Source organism: Mus musculus, chromosome Y, assembly GCF_000001635.26.
Source record: "Mus musculus strain C57BL/6J chromosome Y, GRCm38.p6 C57BL/6J".
In the NCBI taxonomy this organism is placed as follows: domain Eukaryota; kingdom Metazoa; phylum Chordata; class Mammalia; order Rodentia; family Muridae; genus Mus; species Mus musculus.
Genome location: NC_000087.7, coordinates 82,781,981 through 82,803,562, shown reverse-complemented (window position 1 = coordinate 82,803,562; position 21,582 = coordinate 82,781,981). Strand labels below are relative to the sequence as shown.

General features: G+C 36.1%; 1 protein-coding gene across 1 annotated transcript; it reads left to right on the top strand.

Moving 5' to 3' along the window:
- The first annotated feature begins 15,819 nt into the window (after positions 1-15,819).
- On the top strand, positions 15,820-16,503 carry Gm21344 (predicted gene, 21344). The gene has a single exon (XM_017318818.1). The coding sequence runs from the start codon at positions 15,820-15,822 to the stop codon at positions 16,501-16,503; it is 684 nt and encodes a 227-aa protein (XP_017174307.1).
- Positions 16,504-21,582: the final 5,079 nt, after the last annotated feature.

The window sequence follows — 21,582 nt, the reverse complement described above, 5'->3', positions numbered from 1 at the left end:
AGTTAGGCAGACACAGACAGAGAAACACAGACACACAGAGAGAGTCGTGCACATAAACATTCACACAGAGACACACAAGTAGGCACAGAGACAGAGAAAAATATACATATAAAGAGAGACATGCACAGAGACATTCACAGAGATACACACATTTACACAACTTAATTAAGAAGTATTTACAAAAATATATCTATGAAATTACAAGGATATTAAGAACTAAATTATGTGAGCATTGAGGAGGAATGAGATCCAAACAAATTTTGCAAGTCCTGCAACATTCTGCATGCTTCCACACAGCTTTAGCTGTGGGAGTATCAGTTATAGGGCTGTAACTTTTGTTTTTTTCATTTATAATTTACTGTGAATCTCCTTTCTCCACCATTCAATATGGTCAGTAGTTTCCATGTCGAATGACTTTCCAATGCATGGCATCTAGTGAGAAAGAGAAAACAATTTAAAAAAAAAAAGAGTCTCTATGCTGGAGCCAACTGTACAAACAATTTGTAGTTATTCTCCAAATGCAGGGCTCAAAGAACTCAGAGGCTCCTCTAGCTTTTACACAGATCTTAAGTTTGGTCCCCCAGCATCACTGAGAACCTATTGACAATTCTCACTCAGGTCATAAAGCTATGGAGCATTCCAATGTATTGAGTTCCAGAGAAAAAGCCATTTGGAAGCTTATCTCTCTAAAAGTGAAGATTGCGCTGAAAATTATGAAAAGTGAGAATAATTTTAAATATGAAAAAACATTCCACACACACACATTAAAATAATACATGTAGACAAAATTGACAGCAATCTATATGACACAATACCCACATACACGAGAGGGGAAGGGGCAGGGGGAGAGGTGGAGAGACATATGTATACTTACAATACTTTTTTTTTTTTAGTCAAGTTGTCAAAACTGACACAATCAATGTACAGGAAGAGATGTATATGGCAAACACTGGGGACAGACTGTCATGATAAGGACAGCATAGGAGGAAACAACAAGTTGATCTGTGGCATTTAGAGCCAGAATGGGCCCTTCTACATTTGGTTGGATTTAGAATCCAAGATTTAGTTCAGAACCAGCCAGCTCCCTCCTTGTCCCAGTGATCTACTTTTGCTGGGGCACAGTCACAAAGGTTCCACAACATTTCTAGACAGTTTTCCCAGTTTTAGACAACTGGGACTGTGGGAGATATAACCCCCCCATCTTAATTAAACTAAGCCACGCAAATGCAAAATATTTTTGAAAACAGTTTAATTTCAATTTTGGAAAGAGAACAGAGAGCTCTACAATGATATGGACTGAATTAGTCTTTAGGTTCCATTGTGCACCCTAAATTAAATATAGTGTAAAAGATTCTGTTTTCTATGTAGCAAGTGAGGGCTGAAAACAACACACTAATGGAGATAAAATGCAAAAAACTGGGATATACAGTAACAATTCAAAATGACACTGTGAAAAACGATGTATTTATACATGTTAACTGTCCTATTGACCACAGTGTCATTCATCATTGTGTTAGGGGATCCAATCTAGTGATTAATCATCAGGGTTTGACAGTAAAATCTTTAGGCTCAATACACCAGACATTAGCTGGAAAATGATTTACAAGAATGTAATGACCTTTGGTGTCTTCTCTGTGAATCTGTTGTATGGATGCCCTGTCGTTGGTTGTTTTAGTTGTTAGTGTTGTTTTAAAATAGAAATATTGAATGCAAAAGCAAGTTGCAGGAGCCCAAAATGTCTTTGCATCCTCTCTTTCTCCTTCCCATAACTTTCTAATTTTCCCAATCCCCACATTCATTCAAAATACAGAATTTCAAAAAATAAAGAAACTCATTCATCATCTTTACTTTGTGCTTGCATGCTGGTTGCAATTATCTTGTAAGCATTAAAAATCAGGCTAACATACTGCCTATGTTCAATAGGGTTTCATTGATGTGAAGCTACATCATGACTCAAGAAACACTTATAGGGAAAATTTAATTGATGTTGTCTTACAGTTTCAGAGGGTCAGTATATTATTATCTTGATAGGAAGAATGGCAGCATCCAGGAAGAGTCGGTGCTGGGGAAGGAACTAATTGGTCTATATCTTAGTCTGAAGGCAACCAGGAGAAAGTTTGTGGCCATAGGTAGCAAGGAAGAGGATCGATTTTCGTCACTGAGCAGAGATTGTGCACTACATAAAAGCAAGCCTACACAATGATACACTTCCTCAAACAAGCCAACACCTTGTAATAGTGCCACATCCCATGGGCAAAAGATATTCTAATCAACACACTGCATCATAGGAAAATGGTAGAGAGACATAAAGAAAGATACTGCATGATTGCATTCCTCTAGTCACAAGTGCTACATACCTACACGTTAATATGCACACACACACACACACACCCACACACACACACACACACACACACATAAACACACACACACACACACACATAAACACACACACACACACACAAACACACATGCCTATCTGATATGCATAATAATAATGTGCAGTCTCGGGTCCTGTGCGATTGGATTGGACCAGGTGCTGTGTTCCACTCACCAGAGGTCTTAGGATCCCGTGGTGGATCCTGTGTGTGTCCTTGGGGGTGTCCAGAGACACCCCTGGCAAGGGACCACGGTGTTCCCTTGATGTACTTCTGTTGTCCAATTGCTCTGGCTAGGATTTCAAGTGCTATATTGAACAGATAGGAAGAAAGTGGACAGTCTTGTCTAGTCCCTGATTTTAGTCGGATTGGTTTTAGTTTCTCTCCATTTAGTTTGATGTTGACTACTGGTTTGCTATATATTGCTTTTATTATGTTTAAGTATGGGCCTTGAATTCCTGATCTTTCCTTGATTTTTATCATGAATGGGTGTTGGATTTGTTTAAATGATTTCTCAGCATATAACAAGATGATTATGTGGTTTTTGTTTTTGAGTTTCTTATGTAGTGGATTACGTTGATGTGTTTCCTTATATTAAACCATCCCTAAATCCCTAGGATGAAGCCTACTTGATCATTATTGATGATTTTTGTGATATGTTCTTGGATTCAGTTTGCATGGACTTTATTAAATATTTTTGCATCGATATTCATAAGGGAAATTGGTCTGAAGTCTTCTATTTTGTTGGGAATTTATGTGGTTTAGTTATCAAAGTAATTTTGGCTTCTATAGAATTAATTGAATAGAGTACCTTCAGTTTCTATTTTATGGAATAGTTTCGGGACAGTTGGAATTAGTTCTTTTTTGAAGGTCTGATAGAACTCTGCACTAAACCCATGTGGGCTGTCCTGGGCATTATTTGGTTGGGAGATTATTAGTGACTGCTTCTATTTCTTTAGGGGGTATGGGGCTGTTTAGATCTTTATTCTGATCTGGATTTAACTTTGGTATCTGATTTCTGTCTAGAAAATTGTCCATTTTGTTCAAGTTTTCCAGTTTTGTTTAGTATAGCCTTTTGTAGTAGTATCTGATGATGCCTAGGTTTTCCAAAAGTTCTGGTCTTATGTCTCCCTTTTCATTTCTAATCTTGTTATTTAGGATACTATCCCTGTGCCCTGTAGTTCGTCTTGCTAAGAGTTTATCTATCTTGATACTATTTTCAAAGAACAGGCTCCTGGTTTGGTTGATACTTTGAATAGTTCTTTTTGTTCCCACTGGTTGATTCCAGCCCCGAGTTTGATTATTTTCTGCTATCTACTCCCCCTTGTAAATTTGCCTCCTTTTGTTCTAGAGCTTTTAGGTGTGCTGTCAAGCTCTTAGTGTGTGCTCTGTCTGGTTTTTTTGTGGTGGCATTCAGAGCTGTTGGTTTTCTTTGTGGGACTACATTCATTGTGTCCCATAAGTTTGTGTATATTGTCCCTTCATTTTCATTAAACTCTAAAAAGTTTTTAAGTTCTTCTTTATTTCGTCCTTGACCAAGTTATCATTGAGTAGAGTGTTGTTCAGTTTTCACGTGAATGTTGGCTTTCTATTATTTATGTTGTTATTGAAGATCAGCCTTCTTCCATGGTGATGTGATAGGGTGTATGGGATACTTTCAATATTTTTTTGAGTCCTGTTTTGTGACTGATTATATGTTCTATTGTGGAGAAGATAACATGGTGTTTTGAGAAGAAGTTATATCCTTTTGTTTTAGGGTAAATGTTCTGTAGATATCTATTAAATCCATTTGTTTCATAACTTCTATTATCTTCAATGTATCTCTGTTTAGAGTCTATTTCCAGGGTCTTTCTATTGATAAGAGTGGGTTATTGAAGTTTCCCACTATTATGGTGGGCAGTGCAATGAGTGATTTGAGCTTTACTAAAGTTTCTTTAATGAATGTGGATGCCTTTGCATTTGGAGCATAGATATTCAGAATAGAGGGTTCATCTTGGAAGATTTTACCTTTCATGAGCATTAATTGACCCTCTTGTCTTTTTTGATATCTTTGGGTTGGAAATTGATTTTATTCTATATTAGAATGGCTACTCCATCTTATTTCTTCAGACCATTTGCTTGGAAAATTGTTTTCCAGCCTTTTACTATGAGGTAGAATCTGGTTTTTTACCTGAGGTGGGTTTCTTTTATGCAGCAAAATGTTGTGTATTGTTTATATAGCCAGTCTGTTTGTCTATTTGTTTTTATTGGTGAATTGATTCCAGATTAAGGCAACATCAGACCAACTTCTCTTATGTATATCAATGCAAAAATACTCAATAAAATTCTCCCCAAACTAAAAGGGCTATTAGGTTCTTTACTGAGAGTCAAAACTGCAATGAGAACTTCCAGTTTTCCAAATGTCTCTGACTAATTGCTCTTTGATAGTAACTAGGCTTTCTCCTACTCAGAGCACATTACAAGAGGTTGTATAACAATTAACCAAAGGTCATCAGAAGGGAACTAATGATTTATTATAGGTTCTAGGGTAAAAGATAAAATATTGATTGGGTTTACCTACACAAAACTTCACTAACATCTTAGTTATGGTTTGATACCTTCAGTGAACCTGTTGATCTGAGACAGTTGTTGAACTTTGTAGCATGTGGTCATGTATTCTGAAATTTGTATAAGTGCTGAGGACAAAGAGACGAGGAACATCTAGAGAAAAGATTTTTTTTTTGCCTTTCTCCACTTAGACTATTTTTTTTTCCTTTTGCCCACTTAGAAGAATTTTTCCCTTTCCCCACATAGGATCTTTCTGCTTTTCCCCTTATATAACTTTCATAAGAAATTTTTTATAACTTAGTAATAACTTCTATAATCACTTCTCTAAATTCCTTCTCTTCCAGTGACATCTGGTTAGTAGGCTCAAAATTAGAGCCCAGCAATTCCTGCTGAGCTAGAAAAAAGGCTGCATTGCTTAATCCTCCTCTTAGGCTACAGGTGTTAATCACCTAAGCCAGCCTACCCTCAGAAAGACCCAGTACTTTTTAGAAGTTATCATCAGCATTTCAGGACAATGAGAGAGCTAGAAAGCCCTGGGACACTTAGATTTTAAAGGCATTGCCAGGGTCCTACTCTGTGACTCCACTGCTATCCTGGCTCAGAGCAATCCTGGACCTCAAACTCTACTATAGAGAAGAAGTGATTTAAAAAAAAAAACTACATGGTATTGATACAGAGACTGACAGATGAATCAGTGGACTAGAACTGAAGATCCAGAAAGAAAACCAAATATTTATGGACCCTAGATTTTTGACAAAGAACCAAAAAACAAAAAAACAAAAAAACAAACAAAAAAAAAACGATGGAAAAAAGAAAGGATTTTCAATAAATGGTGATGTTCTAATTTGCAGTCTGTATGTTGAAAAATAAAAATAAATCCATACTTATCACCTTGCACAAAGCTCAGTTTCAAATTGAACACGATTATCAACATAAAATATGATACACTGAATCTAATAGAAGATAAACTCATTGACACAGAGAGGGAAATGTCCTAAACACATATCCCATGGTTCATGCTCTAAGATCAACAATTCATAAATGTAAAATAATAAACTATTTTAGATCATCTCCCCATTAATGTAACAATCACTGTAGTCATCAAATGGTTTCCATGTAAGATTTGAGGCAATTACCATATTAACCATTTTTTTTTAATTTGGTTGGTTAATTGTTTGGGGGGTATTCAATTTGAAATGAACAGGAGATCATTTCCTGCCTGCGAACAACGTGGAGGGAGTCAGTTCAGGAAACAGATAGCTACTACAGATAATAAATAAATAAATACTCCAAATGAAGGCAATTTTTAAACCTTTCATAGCATGGTAAAAACACTTTAGTCATTTACAGACCAAAAGCTAGAACCTCTTTGTAGTGTGGGCATTGGGCTTAGCAGCCTAGTCTCAGTATACTAACATACTTGGAAATTATCATAAAAAAAATACACTGAATAGTTTGTCTTTAGATCTTTAAAAACCTCAGAAATACTTATCAAAATAAAAGACTATAATAAATTCAACAGAATAAGTTTCATTTTCTTTCAACAAAAATTTAGGCTTTTTATAATAATAAATATTTGTTATGAGTAATTCTAGCTCATTTGGTCATAAATATATATGTTTTTAGGAAAATAATTCTAAAAACTTAAAATTTATGTTTTGTATTATTATGTATAACATTGGCAAATTAGATAAGACATGCTCATTCATGTTAAACTCATAAATCTACTCCTATTTATTGAATCTTTTAAAAATCAGAAACCTCCCTAGGCAAGATCTTAAACTAATGTTCCCACTTATGCCATGACATTTTTAGCAGATATTTAAATGTATTAACTGATCTACTAATGAGTAGAAATCTGAAAGACCAGAATCTCTGTTACCTTTCACATAATGATTCTATTCAATGTAAACTATGACTACAATTAGAAAAATACCCAAATCCTAAAGTCAAATCCTCACCTCTTTTATCAGTCATAGAAAATATTTTAATAGCTATGGTACTGTAATCTGTAATCCCAGCACTTGGCAGTTGAATGAAGGAGGATCAAGGCCTTTGACTGTCCATAGCTACATAGCGAGTTTGAGGTCAGCATGAGTAATGTAGGACTGTCTCAAATAAACCTGTCCCCTACAAATCAAACAGAAATCTAATGTTAGTATAAAGATATAAAAAAGTAAATATTTCTGTCACTTCAGTAGGAAAATGTTGACCAGAAATACTAAAATAAATGTACAATTGCAATTTTTTTACTATATTTTTGAAGGGAAAACTATTGAAATCTGGATATCCATAGAGTTCCCTGTTTAGAACATTATCCTGACAGCATATAGCACAGAACTGGTAAGAAGCAAGGCTTGGAGAATCACAGGAGTTGCCTTGCCCAGACTTTAGAGATGGCAGCAAATAACTGTAAGTATCACCTGTTTTTTTAGACTGAGGAAGTTCAATTGATGATGACATGTTCCAATATAATAATAGAAAAACAAACAAACAAACAAATAAAAAACTATTATTTCTGCTTTAGATCTTGGCAGGGCCATTCTAGCCCCATCGTTTGACAAAAGCACAACACAGCTCAGAAAATTGTTTTGATGACATCAACAATTGTCAGACTTAAAATCTATCGATGTGCTTCAAACATCTCTCATCTTCTGGGGTTATACATGGTGGTATTTATGAGACCTCTAAATGATCCCTAGGATTAGGAGCATAGTGTGTAGAGTTGGGAGTGGATATATAGACTGGAGAGATAAAATGGGAAGCATGGTGATCCTTGGATTGCCTGTGCCACATACCTTTGCAGTTGTGCTAATAGATTCAGTGCAGATTGCCAATACCTTCTATGAGCACTACCCTAGCACACAGTACAGTGCTTTCTATTCTTTTTCCGGGCTTTTGCCTGTGAGAGGGAATGTAGCTTGGAAACTACTGGTTGGTGTGTGGAAGATAAAAATCATTGGATCGGTTCAAAGCTATGGGATCTGCCAGTTAATAGGCTAAGCTTCAGACTACATCCTTCCAATGGTTAACTAGGGTCCAGTCTAGATGAATTTCTGGATCCCCAGGATACATGAATAGCATGCAGTATTCTAGAGTAGTATCCAGCTTAATGATACTTCTGTTGCTCTTGTGTCTTTCCCTCTTCTGTATCCCACAAGTTCATTCCGCTTTCTTGGCATGACTCACAAATGAGCATTGTGTATTATCCTGTGATATATGAGAGGAGTTGTCTGAATAGAGATGAAATATTGAGTCATGGCAAACAAAACTGTGGAAATGGAAACCATCCAGGGGCAAATGTTGTAAAATTAACATAGTCTGTGAAAGAAAAATGCTTTTGCTTTCAGAAGGAGAGTGAATGGAGTTTTTCACTAAGCTGGAAGGGGGCTAATAAAGACCTTTTTTAACTGGAGAATTTAATAAGAATTAACCAAAACCCAGGTGCAATTATTCTTACAGGAGTGAACTGGATAGATGGGTAGAGTTTGGCTAGTATAAGATACTTGATTTAATGACTTTTGAGGTCCTTTTTCGAAATCATGATCAATAAATTCTGCCCTCTGTGACATTTCTACTATATTTGTTTGAAAGATGAATGAACTAGGATACATAGATATAACTTTATATTATAGTTCTTGAACTTTCATGATGTGACAATTAAATCTGTATGATCAGGACATATTGTAGAGCTCTGCATTAGGCACACATAATCTATAGCTCCTGGGGACATACACGCAAATGAACAAACATGACTTTATAGTGTTTCTTGTTTTCAGAATGGAATACATTTTATAAATAATCTAAAAGCAATAGGTTCAGTTTCTATGTTCTTAGAGATAGAACCTTAAAGACCCTAAAAACTCTAAAAAAGAAAAAAGAAAAAAGAAGAGAAAAGAAAATAAACTTGAAGCTTTAAATAAACAACAAAAACCCTAAAAACAAACAAACAAACAAACAAACAATAAAAAAAACATAATTTTTTTTGAAAAAATAAAACTAAAAGAACCTAAAACCCTAAACAAACAAACAAACAAACAAAAAAAAAAAATCTAGATCTCTACAAAGACCCAAAAAAACAAAAAATCATTACCACAAACAAACAAACAAACAAGGAAAGAACAATAACCACACTAAGCCTTAAAAAAAAATCTCTCCAAATACACTGAGAACAACCCTAAAATCATTTAAAAAAACGTAAAAAAAAACCCTAAAACAATAAAGCAAAACCTAAAACCCTAAAAACGCTAAAATTATTAAACAAACACTAAATGACCGAAAAAAGCTATTTTTTTAATCTTAATAAACATTTTTAAAACCCTACAATTCTATAAATAAGAAAACACAAGAACTCTAAAAAGACCCTAAAAAAATTATAAAACCCTAAAAAAAATCCAAAACTCTACAAGTCTAGATCCCTAATGAGAAAATAAAAAAAAATATTAAAAAAAAAAAGATAATGAAAAGATACAAAACCACCACCCCAACAACTACAAATTCTTCTGCCTTAAAAAATCGCCAAAAACACTGGAAAAGAAAATCATTTTACAAACCTTATTAAAAAAATGCTTAAAACAATTTTTAAAAATTCCTTAATTAAATTAAAAAACAAAACAAAACTAAAAAATAAAGAAAAACCCTAAAATTCTAAAACAATCTCAACAACAGTAAAAAGACCCAAAAGAACTGTAAAACCATAAAAAAATTTTTTTAAAAAAGTTCTAAAAACACATCAAAACTCTGAAACTCAAAAAAAAAAAAACTTGAAAACCCGCTTAAAAAAGCAAAACAACAAAAACAAACAAATAAACAAACAAAAAACAACAACAACAAAACACCTACAATACCCTGAAACACTAACTAAAATCCTGAGACTATAAAAACAACCCTACCCCCCCCAAAAGGCTTACAAAACCCTGAAACATTAACTAAAATCCTAAGATACAAAAATAATCCTAAACCCATAAAAAAAAAGCAAACACACACACAAGAAAACAAAAAACCTTTACAAAATTCTAAAACCCTATAAAACACTAAAAGTATAAAAAGAAACAAAAACAAAACAAAACAAAACAACAAGAAGATCAAAAACACACAAAAAACTACAATTATCCTAAAATTATTCATAAACCCTAAAAAGCCCTAAAACCCTGAAATACCTTAAATTTCTAGGAGAAATCAAGATCTAAAATAAATAAATAAATACATAAATAAACACATAAATAAATACATAAATAAACAAACAAACCTCAACCCTACCAAAAACAAACAAACAAACAAACAAACAAACAAACAAACAAACAAAAAACTTGTAAGGACAAAACAACCGCCCAAATTTAAAACCATTAAAACCCTAAAACTCTAAATAACCCAAAGGGCTTTACCCTCCTGCACCCCCCCAAAAAAAAAAAACCGAAAACTGTAAAATACTAAAAAGCCCGAAAAAAAAAGCCTAAAACATTAGAAGAAGTAAATAGAAAAAAAATCTAGAATCTTTAAACAAATACTGAAATAGTCCTAAAATCAAAAAAAAGAAAAGAAAAGAAAAGAAAAAGAAAAGAAAAAGAAAAAAAAAAATTCTGAAAACACACCTATCAGCTAGGCAGTCATTCAACTTACATATTTTAGCCTGCTTCTGAGTGCTGGTATTAAAGGGGAATAAAACTATACTTGACTCCTTTTTGTTTGTATAATTGTTTTCTAAAAGATTTTTTTTCTCTGTGGGTGAGTATATGTGTGTGTGTGTGTGTGTGTGTGTGTGTGTGTGTGTGTGTGTGTGTGTGTGTGTGTGCGCGTGTGTGTGTGTCTGTGTGTGTGTGTGTTGTCCAAAGAGGTCATCAGATCTTCTAGAACTAGAATTGCAGGTGGTTGTGAACAACCATGTGGGTGTTAGAAATTGAACCCTGGTCCTGTGCAAAAGCAATCAGTGGGCCTAAGCAGTGAGCTATCTCCTCAGTCCTTTCTGCTTGCTCTAATCTCTACTTCACTATTCATCTTGCCCAAATATGTCTTTAATTCTTACTTCTTCTGTCTTTTTTTCTGTGATGAATTCTTGTTTGCTTTTCTCTTGCTTCTCCAATTACAGCACCAAGATTCTGCATTTCCTTTTGTTTTGGAAGATTCTCAAGGAATCCTAAATCCAGATTTTAGGGCAGTTATTTAAAATTCTTGCTGGTGATTCTGACAATGGTTTCCTCATTTTTTTAAAAATTAGGTATTTTTTCATTTACATTTCCAATACTATCTCAAAAGTCCCCACATACCCACCTCAACCACACCCTCACCACCACCACCACATCTTGTCCCTGGCATACCCCTGAATTAAGGCATATAAAGTTTGCAAGACTGATGGGGCTCTCTTTCCAATGATAACCAGCTAGTCCATCTTCTGATACAACTGCAGCTAGAAACATGAGCTCTATTTGCTGCTAGAAAAATGAGCTCTGGGGGGTTTCTTTAGTTCATATTGTTGTTCCACTTATGGGATTGCAGACCCCTTTAGCTCCTTGGGTACCTTCTCTACCTCCTCCATTTCGGTACCTGTGATTCATCCAATAGCTGACTGTGAGCATCCACTTCTGTGTTTGCTAGGCCATGGCAAAGCCTCACAAGAGACAGCTAAATCTGGGTCCTTCCAGCAAAATCTTGCCAGTGTATGCAATGGTGTCAGTGCTTGGAGGCTGCTTATGGATGGATTAGTGGATTGAAAACCACTAATTTGGACACAATGGGGCTACTGCTGCCAATGTAGACTGTTTATCCAGTGTTGCTGGTCAGAAATCTCCGTTCTTTGAAGGCAATGGGTTTTCCCAGAACAGGCTTCTTCTGAGTCCCCAAACTTCTGTCAACACCTGTTCACCTTGATGATGATCACTGATGTATCAAATGACCATACTTAGTAAATTAGAGTAATACAGTTTTCTTTTCCACCCTAGAAAGTGGGGATTCTAAAAATATGTGTACTAGCTAAAAGCAGTGATGGTGCTCTTCCTAGGGTTCCTTACATAGTGTCCTCCTTGGATGTTCCTCTCTGATCTATACTCACCATCTATGCAGCTTCCTCTCATGAACAGCACACATGATAACACTCAACACATCTGATCTTCAGTCAGCAGAAATGTACTAATTATATTTCCCATATGGCCCAGTTGCTCATGATTCTGAGGCATAATCATACATGTTGTATTGCCAAACAAAATGACACTAATTGTCTAGTATATAATGAAGCATATTTTGTATGACTCTTTTCAGGAGTCTGTATATTCAATGATGAACACACCATCAGCAAATGAGTGAATTCTTGTGAGATGATGTCATCACAGAGGGAACCAATGGGCTAGAAAGAGAAAAGAGAGTGCCAAACTCCCTTTCATAATTAAACCTTTTCTATAACAGCATAATTAAATTATTTTTATATGTAAGTCATATCCCTCCTGACCCATTCAATTTCTTCCAAATATATTCACACCTGGGGATTAATCTTCAGAAAATTATTCTTGGGAAACACATGTGATTATTTCAACATCTATAGTAGTGTGGGGGCATTATTCTCCCTACGTCATGTACACTTAATATCTTTAGATACCTCCTTCCCTGTGATAGCCTTGCAGCTCACTGAGTGACATGTGCATTTGATGATAAATGATACACAAACATTGAAGCACCTTACCATATCCTGTCACCCATATCATGTACAACATAGCAAGAACCACACCTGAGTTGAAAAATACAAATATATTTTATAGTGTCTTGAAGCTAAAATCCCCAAATTAATCAAAATATTATTTGGACTCTGTTACTTTATACCAGTGTTTTTTAAGTGTACAAGTCGCAGGCCTTTTCTGTGACCCTTTGCACAGGTTTATAGTGTCCTTTTACCATCTTCATCCTCCCCACTATCCTCCATTGGTATCAAATCTCCCCCTGCTGCTGCGCTTACTCTTCCAAAATACCTCCTATTTTTTAATGCCTCTTATTAAATTTATATTTTCACAATTGTCATTTTGAGTTTTACTTGTCTAACCTAATATATAGTATTTTAACGTTCCATCCATTTTTTTGAAAACAAAGCCCTGCACTAATACACATAGATGAGAAATATATTTCTCTCTCTCTCTCTCTCTCTCTCTCTCTCTCTCTCTCTCTCTCTCTCTCTCTCTCTCTTTCTCTCTGTCTCTCCTTTTTAAGGCATTCATCCAGTAGTTGACATCTAAAATCACTCCATAGCATGTATGTTTCATACAGTGAGGCAATCAATATTGATGATATGGATATGTAGTGGTCCTTCTTAGATTTTTTTTTTTGAACTTAAATCAACCTGGGAAGATAGAATCTCAGATAAAGATCCTCCATCACATTGGCCTGTGGCCACACCTTAAGGAATGATTTTTTTTTATGACTGTTGTTGAAGGATCTAGCTCTCTATGGATAGTGTCATATTCTATGAAGATGATGTACAGGGTGTGGTGGGGACCGTGGAATGTACTGAAAACGATTTTTTTTGAAGAACTGAAGATCTATGTGCCATGAACAATTAAAGTGTCCTCTAATTTGTAAGTAAATTTTATACATACCTGTGTCCAGTATTCTGTCTACACATATTTCAAAAGTAAAATTACCTCATCTATTTCATCCTGTTTTACTGCATTTAATCTCTGAAATTCCTTGTAATCAGAAGTGCTGGTAAATTTTAAAAACCTTTAAAATATGACTGGGAGATATCAGGTTTGTTTTAATTTTATCACAACTTTGTAAGCATGCCCAAGATCTATGTTTTCCTCTTACTTTCCAAAGAATCCATAATTCATGATTGCCATTGGTTTCAATATATGTCATTTAACCCTGTCAAATTCCAGGTTTTTTTGCATAAAAATAGTCCTCCTCTAACTGTGGGTTTTCATAAAGTGAAAATTGGTGTGCTATCCAGTGTGCTGCCTCAAAGAGTCTGGCAATATTTATGATAAGAAGCACAGCTTAAAGATAACCAAGGGAAAGGTTGGAACATGAAAAATAACCACCATGGATGTTGTCAAGTCAGAAACCGAAGACTTTCTCAGAACGAAAATAAAAACAAAAATGAAACAAAACAAAACACAAACCAAACAAATAAATAAAAATCCAACAACCAAACAATAAAAACAATGCAAGGGTGAAATTCTTTGGCAGAATATTACTCAGATCATCAGGCCTTTCAGTTGGGATTTCATTTATTATTTCTAGGAGGCCATATGAAAAGGTAAATTCGAGATGCTGAATGTTTCTGAGTGTAACTAGGGAAGGAACCAGCCTGAGAGGGGTTCTATGATGTAAGCTGAACTAGGGTGATGTCACAGAGCACTGGCTGGAGGTTGCGCATCTATTCCACTTGGAGGCGCTAGAATCCATTCAAGGTGAGTTCACTATCTTCACAGTGGTGTGTCAAAGCCAGGTCATTTTTTCCCACAGGCTTTTGGTGCCTGGTCTGTATCAGGAGACAGAATCTTGACAACTAGGATATTTTTCTATGGGTAAGTATATTTATGTAGTAATTAGGACCCTCATAGCTACAGAAAGCTAAAAATTTTCTCTCCTACAGAGAGTTACTGTACAATTTACTTTCTCCATGTTTATTAGCTAGGGAGATGAATGGTCTAGGTTAATCTCCTGAATTTATTATCCTTGCTAACAATATCTAGATCACAATTCCACTAAAATGCCAAATCTCCTCTTTGTCCAAGTGCATGTTAGAAGATATTAGTTCTAAATGGCTGATATTGCCTCAAATTGTTGAGTTGTTCTTGAGTTCACTGATGCAATGGCTTCATCAAATAATTCTGAAGCTGGGTCAGGAGAAACAATAAAGAAGGACAGTGGTGTGCTGTGTCCCTGGGAAGATATTTGCGAATGCAGGCACTTAGCTCAGTCCTTACACGTACAAGAGAGTCATGGTGACCCTTCTGGCCCTTTTATTTTTTTTCTCTTCTTCTTGATCATTGGGTGTAATAGTCATAGCACAACCTAAATTGACATAGAATTTCAAGGAGATGATCCTCATCAGAGACAAATTAACTCAGGGCTGAAGAAATAAATGTTGATCTGAGTATATTCTTCTGAGCTCTAGAGAATTACTTGTTAATTACACTATTTTTATGTCCTTGTTTTTTTGTTTCTTTGTTTCTTTGTTTGTTTGTTTGCCTGCTTGGTTAATTTTATTTGAGTTTCTGTATGTTTAGATTTGGCTGTCAGGAAACTCACTGTGTAGACCAGACTAGCCTTTATCTCACTAAGGTCTGCCTCACTCTGCCTCTTGAGTACTATGATTAAAGTTATGGGTCACCACCACTTCCTATTAACTTCTCCATTTGATTGTTTGTTTTGTTATTTTTTGTTTGAATTTCTCTTTTGTTTGTTTTTCGTTTGATTTTCTTCTGTTTTCTTTTACTTGTTGTTGTTGTTGTTGTTGTTGAGACAGGGTTCCTCTCTATAGCACTGACTGCCCTGGAACTCACTTTGTAGACCAGGCTGGTCTCTAATTTAGAAATCTGCCTGTCCTTGCCTTCTGAGTTCTGAGATTAAATGCGTGTACCACCATGGCTGACTTATTAACTTCTTATTTTTATAAAATTAATTTTAGGAGCTCAAATCTGTTTAGCATAGTCTTCTTCAAATGCTCAGAAGTTCTCGTAGAGAAGAGTCTTGGTCCAGCATTCACTCCCAACCCATAACCATTGCCCATCAGGAATTCATATATATGACAGAGGCAACAGCATTGTGTCTGGCGTAAACGGGCAAGATCTTCAGTCCCAGGCAATGGGCAAGTATGATATTTGAAGAGAATGGAAGCCACTTAGACAGTGTGATCTAGCACAACAGGTCTACAGCCAGGTAGAAGACAATACCTCTGAAGAGTCTGAGCATGACATCACTCAAGAAGAAGAGTAGGAGGAAGCCTTCTTCCCAGGCCCTGGGGAATATTGTTGGCTGCAGAATTTCTCACGGGTGGAAGGAAGGTAATGAGCCTGTCACCCATTGGAAGGCCATCATTCTAGGTCAACTGCCAACAAACCCTTCTCTTTATTTGGTGAAGTATGACGGAATTGACAGTGTCTACGGACAGGAGCTCCACAGTGATGAGAGGATTTTAAATCTTAAGGTCTTGCCTCACAAAGTAGTTTTTCTTCAGGTGAGGGATGTCCACCTCGCCAGCGCCCTGGTTTGCAGAGAGGTACAACACAAATTTGAGGGGAAAGATGGCTCTGAGGACAACTGGAGTGGGATGGTGCTAGCCCAGGTGCCATTCTTACAGGACTATTTTTACATTTCCTACAAGAAGGATCCGGTCCTCTACGTCTATCAGCTCCTGGATGACTACAAGGAAGGTAACCTCCACATCATTCCAGAGACCCCTCTGGCTGAGGCGAGATCAGGTGATGACAATGACTTCTTAATAGGTTCCTGGGTGCAGTACACCAGAGATGATGGATCCAAAAAGTTCGGAAAGGTTGTTTACAAAGTTCTAGCCAATTCTACTGTGTACTTTATCAAATTTCTTGGTGACCTACATATCTATGTCTATACTCTGGTGTCAAATATCACTTAAATTAAAAAAAAAATCACAAAGTACAGAAATGTAAACTTATAGGATTGAAAAAAATGTTTATTTTCCTGTGTTGGGTACCTATGGGTCTTTGACAACCTCAGTATCTTTGTCAATAAAATTTGTTTTGTTCTAAAAATTAATACGTGTGACATGGCATGCTTTTAGTGAACACATTGTTGGAAGAGATGGACTATGGTGGAAAGAACATCAAAGCAAGATGAAAGTTGCAACTCAGGCTGTGAACAGTGCATACATCTAATATCACACAGGCTAAAATGGACAGGACTTAGATTCTGTGGTCTGCATAGTGAGCAAGGAATTGGAGATATGACTTAGAGGAGCAGGGATGGCAGCAAAAGATGGATTTTTAGGAAGAAGGGGCGAAAGACAGGACATAGATAGAATCTCTGGAATGAAGTCTGAGGGAGAAACAACAAGTTGGGGGAAAGAGTGATAGATAAAAGGAATGTGGCCTTGTTACACAAAGTGCAACCCAGAAAACTGATCCAAAGAGACTCAGAAATCAGACAAAATCAGGTTTCATTTGAATAATGAAACCAAATGAAACTTGTCTCTCATTTTAAGATTTATTATCTTTATTTATATGGGTGGGTAGTAGCTTGAGAGTATAGGTGACCACAGAGACATGAGTTGTCAGATCTCATGGAGCTGGCATTAAAGCTGATTGTTAACCATTGGATATGAATTCAAGAAAACAAATCCAGTTTTTTTGCGGTACAAAAGTGCTCTTGACAACATGGTCATCTCTCAATTCCCATTAAGATATCTTTTTAAGAAATCCAATATTAACATGCAGAAAAGAGACCAGGAAGAAGTTAAGAAAGATTAAATTGATGGTGACCTTTAAAAACAATAAAGGACACACAAAGGAGTAAAGGACACTGAGGAACAAAAATATTCTAAGATGAAGTTCTCAAAATGTGAAGCAGGAGACCCAGGAAGAATAGAAATTTTCTGCAAGTAGTTAAAATTGGACATATCCACATTAGGTTCTTTGGTTTCTTAACAAATAGCCAGCCGATCAGGTCAAATAGTAATTTAAAAGAGAAAATGAGTATACGGTGAGATAATATATGGTGGGGCATGGATCCTGAGTGCTTTCCCTGAGCACTCTTTGACTGGGATGAATCCTGTGATCTTTTGGATGTCTCTGTGGAATGCCCCAGATGACCATCAAAATGTTCCCCATGGCCTGTTCCCCTGGCTCTCCTCCAAACATCTGACTCCCAACATACCTATGTACCATTTCAGCCTGTCTATTCCCTGGAAATTCCAGTCTTAAATTTATGTGTGACCTCATTCTCATAAAACAGTGAAGGTGTACTCAATGCATATGTGCTGACCTCTTTTCTATGCCAGTTCTCATGGGTTTCAAACTCTATGAGGTTACCCAATATGTTGGTCACTACTCCTGAGTAGCCCCTGTGCTTCATGGGGGTCTTACTGGGTCCCATATGCACTCTGAGTGTTTCTTTTGTTTGTTTGGTTTTATTGTTGTTGTAGTTTTGTTTTTGTTTTTGTTTTCTTTGGTTTTTTTTGTTTGTTTTTGTTTTTGTATTGTTTTTTTTTTTTTTTTTTTTTTTTTTGTCAGGCTTGTCATGGACTCAATCATTTGTGTTTTTAATCTAGAATAAGTTTAAATGCCAAATGACTTGAAAATACTCTCTATTGTTGATTAATTTTGGTATTTAAGAGAGTTTTTGTGCTAGCTGGATGTCTTAATTAGGGTTCCAATGCTGTGAAAAATCACTATGACTAAGGCAACTCATTAGAAACATTTCATTAGGGCTTTTCAACATTTCATTGCAGTTTCAAAGGTTCTGTCCACTATCATCAAGGAAGTAAACATGCAAGTGGCTGGGAATATGTGGTGGTGGAGAGGAAGCTTAGAGTCTTCTGCATGCAGGGATGGTGTCTTCCACACTGAGCAGAGCTTTAAAGCCTCACAGTGATATGCTTCCTCCAAAGAGGCTACACCTACTCCTATAAGGCCACACCTCCTCGTAGTCCAACTACATTCAGAGTGCCATACTGGTTTCATAGAAACTTGACAAGATCTAGAGTCTTGAAAGAGGAGGAGCCTCAGTTGAGAAAATGCCTCTTTAAGATCAAGCTGTAAGGAATTTTCTTAATTGGTGGGAGAGGACCCAGTTCATTGTGGGTGGTGACACCCTTGTGGTTGTAGTCTTGTGCTCCTCATGGAAGCAAGACTTAAGGAGCATGTCAATAAGCATCACCACTCCATGGCCTATGCATGAGCTTCTGGATCCAAGAACCTGTGTTGTTTCAGTTTCTTTCCCAACTACTTTGATGATGAACAGCAATGTGGAATATAAGCTGAATAAAACTTTTGCTATGGAAATAGCTCTTTGGACATGGTATGTCCTTACAACAATAGAAATTTTAAGTAAGACAATTTCTTAGAGAAACAAAATATCTAATAGTACCACTGTCACTTATCCTATAAGGACAAATAATGTGTAGGTGTTTTATTTTAATTTAAAGGTAAGATATTCTCATGTATATAATGACATGCAATTGTTCTAGTTTGCATCTTTCTCACACTGATGAATACTAACATCAAACATAACTTGGGAATATAAGGGTTATTAGCTTACATGTTACAGACTATTACCAAGGAAGGCAAAACAGGAACTTGAAGCATTACCAGGAAAGAGTGCTTATTGCTTGACCCTATCTTAGTCATTGTTCTATTGCTGTGAAGAGACATCATGGATAAAACAACTATTATGAAACAAAGCATTAACTGGGGGCTTGAATACACTTACAGAAGTTTAGTCCAACATCAAGTTAGTGACCGCAGCACTGGAGCAATAGAACTATTGATCCTTAGACAGAGACAGATATTCTGCCATTACATTGGTTTCTTGAAAACTCAAAGACCACCCTTATTGACACTACCACTTCCTCCAATGAAGCCACATCTTCTCTCATTCCTTCTAATCCTTAAACACACTGCCAATCCCTGGTGACTAAATATCCATATATATGAATCTATAGGGGATATTCTTATTCAAACCACCAAAAATCATGTGGCTTGATCAAATATTTTATTTTAAATACAGAGTAAAAGCCTCCCTTTTATAAATGACTACTGATGAGCTTACCCACAGTTGCCTACCCTCACACATCGACCATCAAGGAAGAAAATGTCCCATAGACTTACCCAAAAACCAAGTGAATAGAGACAATTCTTCAATTGATCTCTCTCCTAAGGTGATGCTAGATTGTCAAGTTGGAGATAAAAAAAATCCCAGCACATTAAGGTTTATCCTGCTCCATAACCCACACAAACATTATTCATCCCAATCTCCTCCTTCTGACTAGGTATAGACCCACTTCCCTCCATGGCAGAAGTGAAGGGTAAGTACCTCCAACAGCAAGAATACTCAATAATAGGTGACAAGTAGTGAATATGTCTTATAGCCTCACAACACCTACATTCTAATGTGTGTTACACTTTCTGGGAGACACTCCAATCTGTCCAACTTCCTGCCAAGTCAGCTTTAACCAGAAAAAATTCTCATCAATTAATCCAATGACTTTTAATTGATTTATTTCTCCTGAGGGAATGGAGTGTTACCCCTTCATGGATGTATTGGTGTCTGATTCATAAGTAATAAAACCCACTACTATTAACAGCTAAATCACAGGTGCTATGACAAATAACAACTCACATGAGAAGCATCACATTTAGTTAAGCCTTTTCAGAAGTTTTATTGGAGTTTTATTTATGTACTATATAAATCCATTGATTTATTTATTTTTAAGTGTGTAATTTAATGATTCTAAACACATCTCACCACTGTCATTTTTCACTCATTTTTCTGGTACTTCATATGATATTGAAATCTACTAAAATACAATAGTGAATTCAGAAAAAAGACCAGTGGTGTGGGTAGCAGCAAAGTTCTTGAGTCTCAAAGACAACAGATACCGTGGCTGAATATTCCAACTACAACAACTAGGTAACATTGGTTCTACACTTAGCATGCCGTTTCTAGAAAAAAAAATTAAAGAATTAAGCAATGTTTCCTCTGAACCTGACATGTTACTATCACAAATGAAAGAAGGATCCATGATCACATGAATATGAAAGGGGCATGAAGCAGCAAAATTGTTCAACTTATTGGCAGCTAGTCAGCATTAACACAAGAAGGGACAAAGACAATAAAAAGCTTTGAAGACATGTCCAAATGACCACGTTCATTTACAAGTTTTTTACCCATTCCATGCACATCCATTGATTGATTAACTCATTGATTAAAGCCCTCAGGTTCCAATCACTTTTCAGAGAGCATATTGTACTACCTATGAACATTGTACTGTGGACCAAAGCCTTCATCAAAGACCCATGACTGACATTTCAAAACAATTTAACCACAGAATTCTTTATTTGAAACAAAGTGATAGGATCCATCTATCTCTTCAAGGATATCCGTTTTGTTCAAAAAGAACAAAAATGCAATGCAAGTTCAGGATATTGATCACCTATCCATGCATCTTAAACCCATAGGTTCTAGCCAGAATGTAAGGTCAGAAGTCTAAACATCACCTATACTACAACTAACTCTGAAGATATCTAGCAATCTCCAGTTCCTTTCTGGTACTTACCCACACCAAGTCTGCATTAAGGAATATAGTCTAGTGTGAGATAGTTCCAGCAGTTAATTGCAAAATCCCACTCTGAGTTGAGTTGTATGTAAACTCAGACATCTGTAATATAGACACACATGCATATTCACAAATACTCACAGAAAGAGGCAAGAAGTAGAGGAGCTGAATCTTAGAAATCCTCAAGGAAGAGAATGAAAATCTTGTAAGGCACAGAGGTAAGAGAAAAACTGTGTCTTTCTGCACAAAATCAGGCCATTCTGTCTTCCATCACTGAACGGGATGGCTCACTATCACTTATCACTATCTGATAAGGTATAGACAGTTGATGAAGGATGAATAGTCAGTTTTCATCAAAGGTATTGACTTTGAAGGTGATAGATTGTTCATTCTCTACTGGAAGCCAGATGCCCAAGAGTTTAT

Coding starts and splice junctions, on each gene's coding strand:
- Gm21344 (XM_017318818.1), top strand. CDS start 15,820: ATGACATCACTCAAGAAGAAGAGTAGGAGGAAGCCTTCTTCCCAGGCC.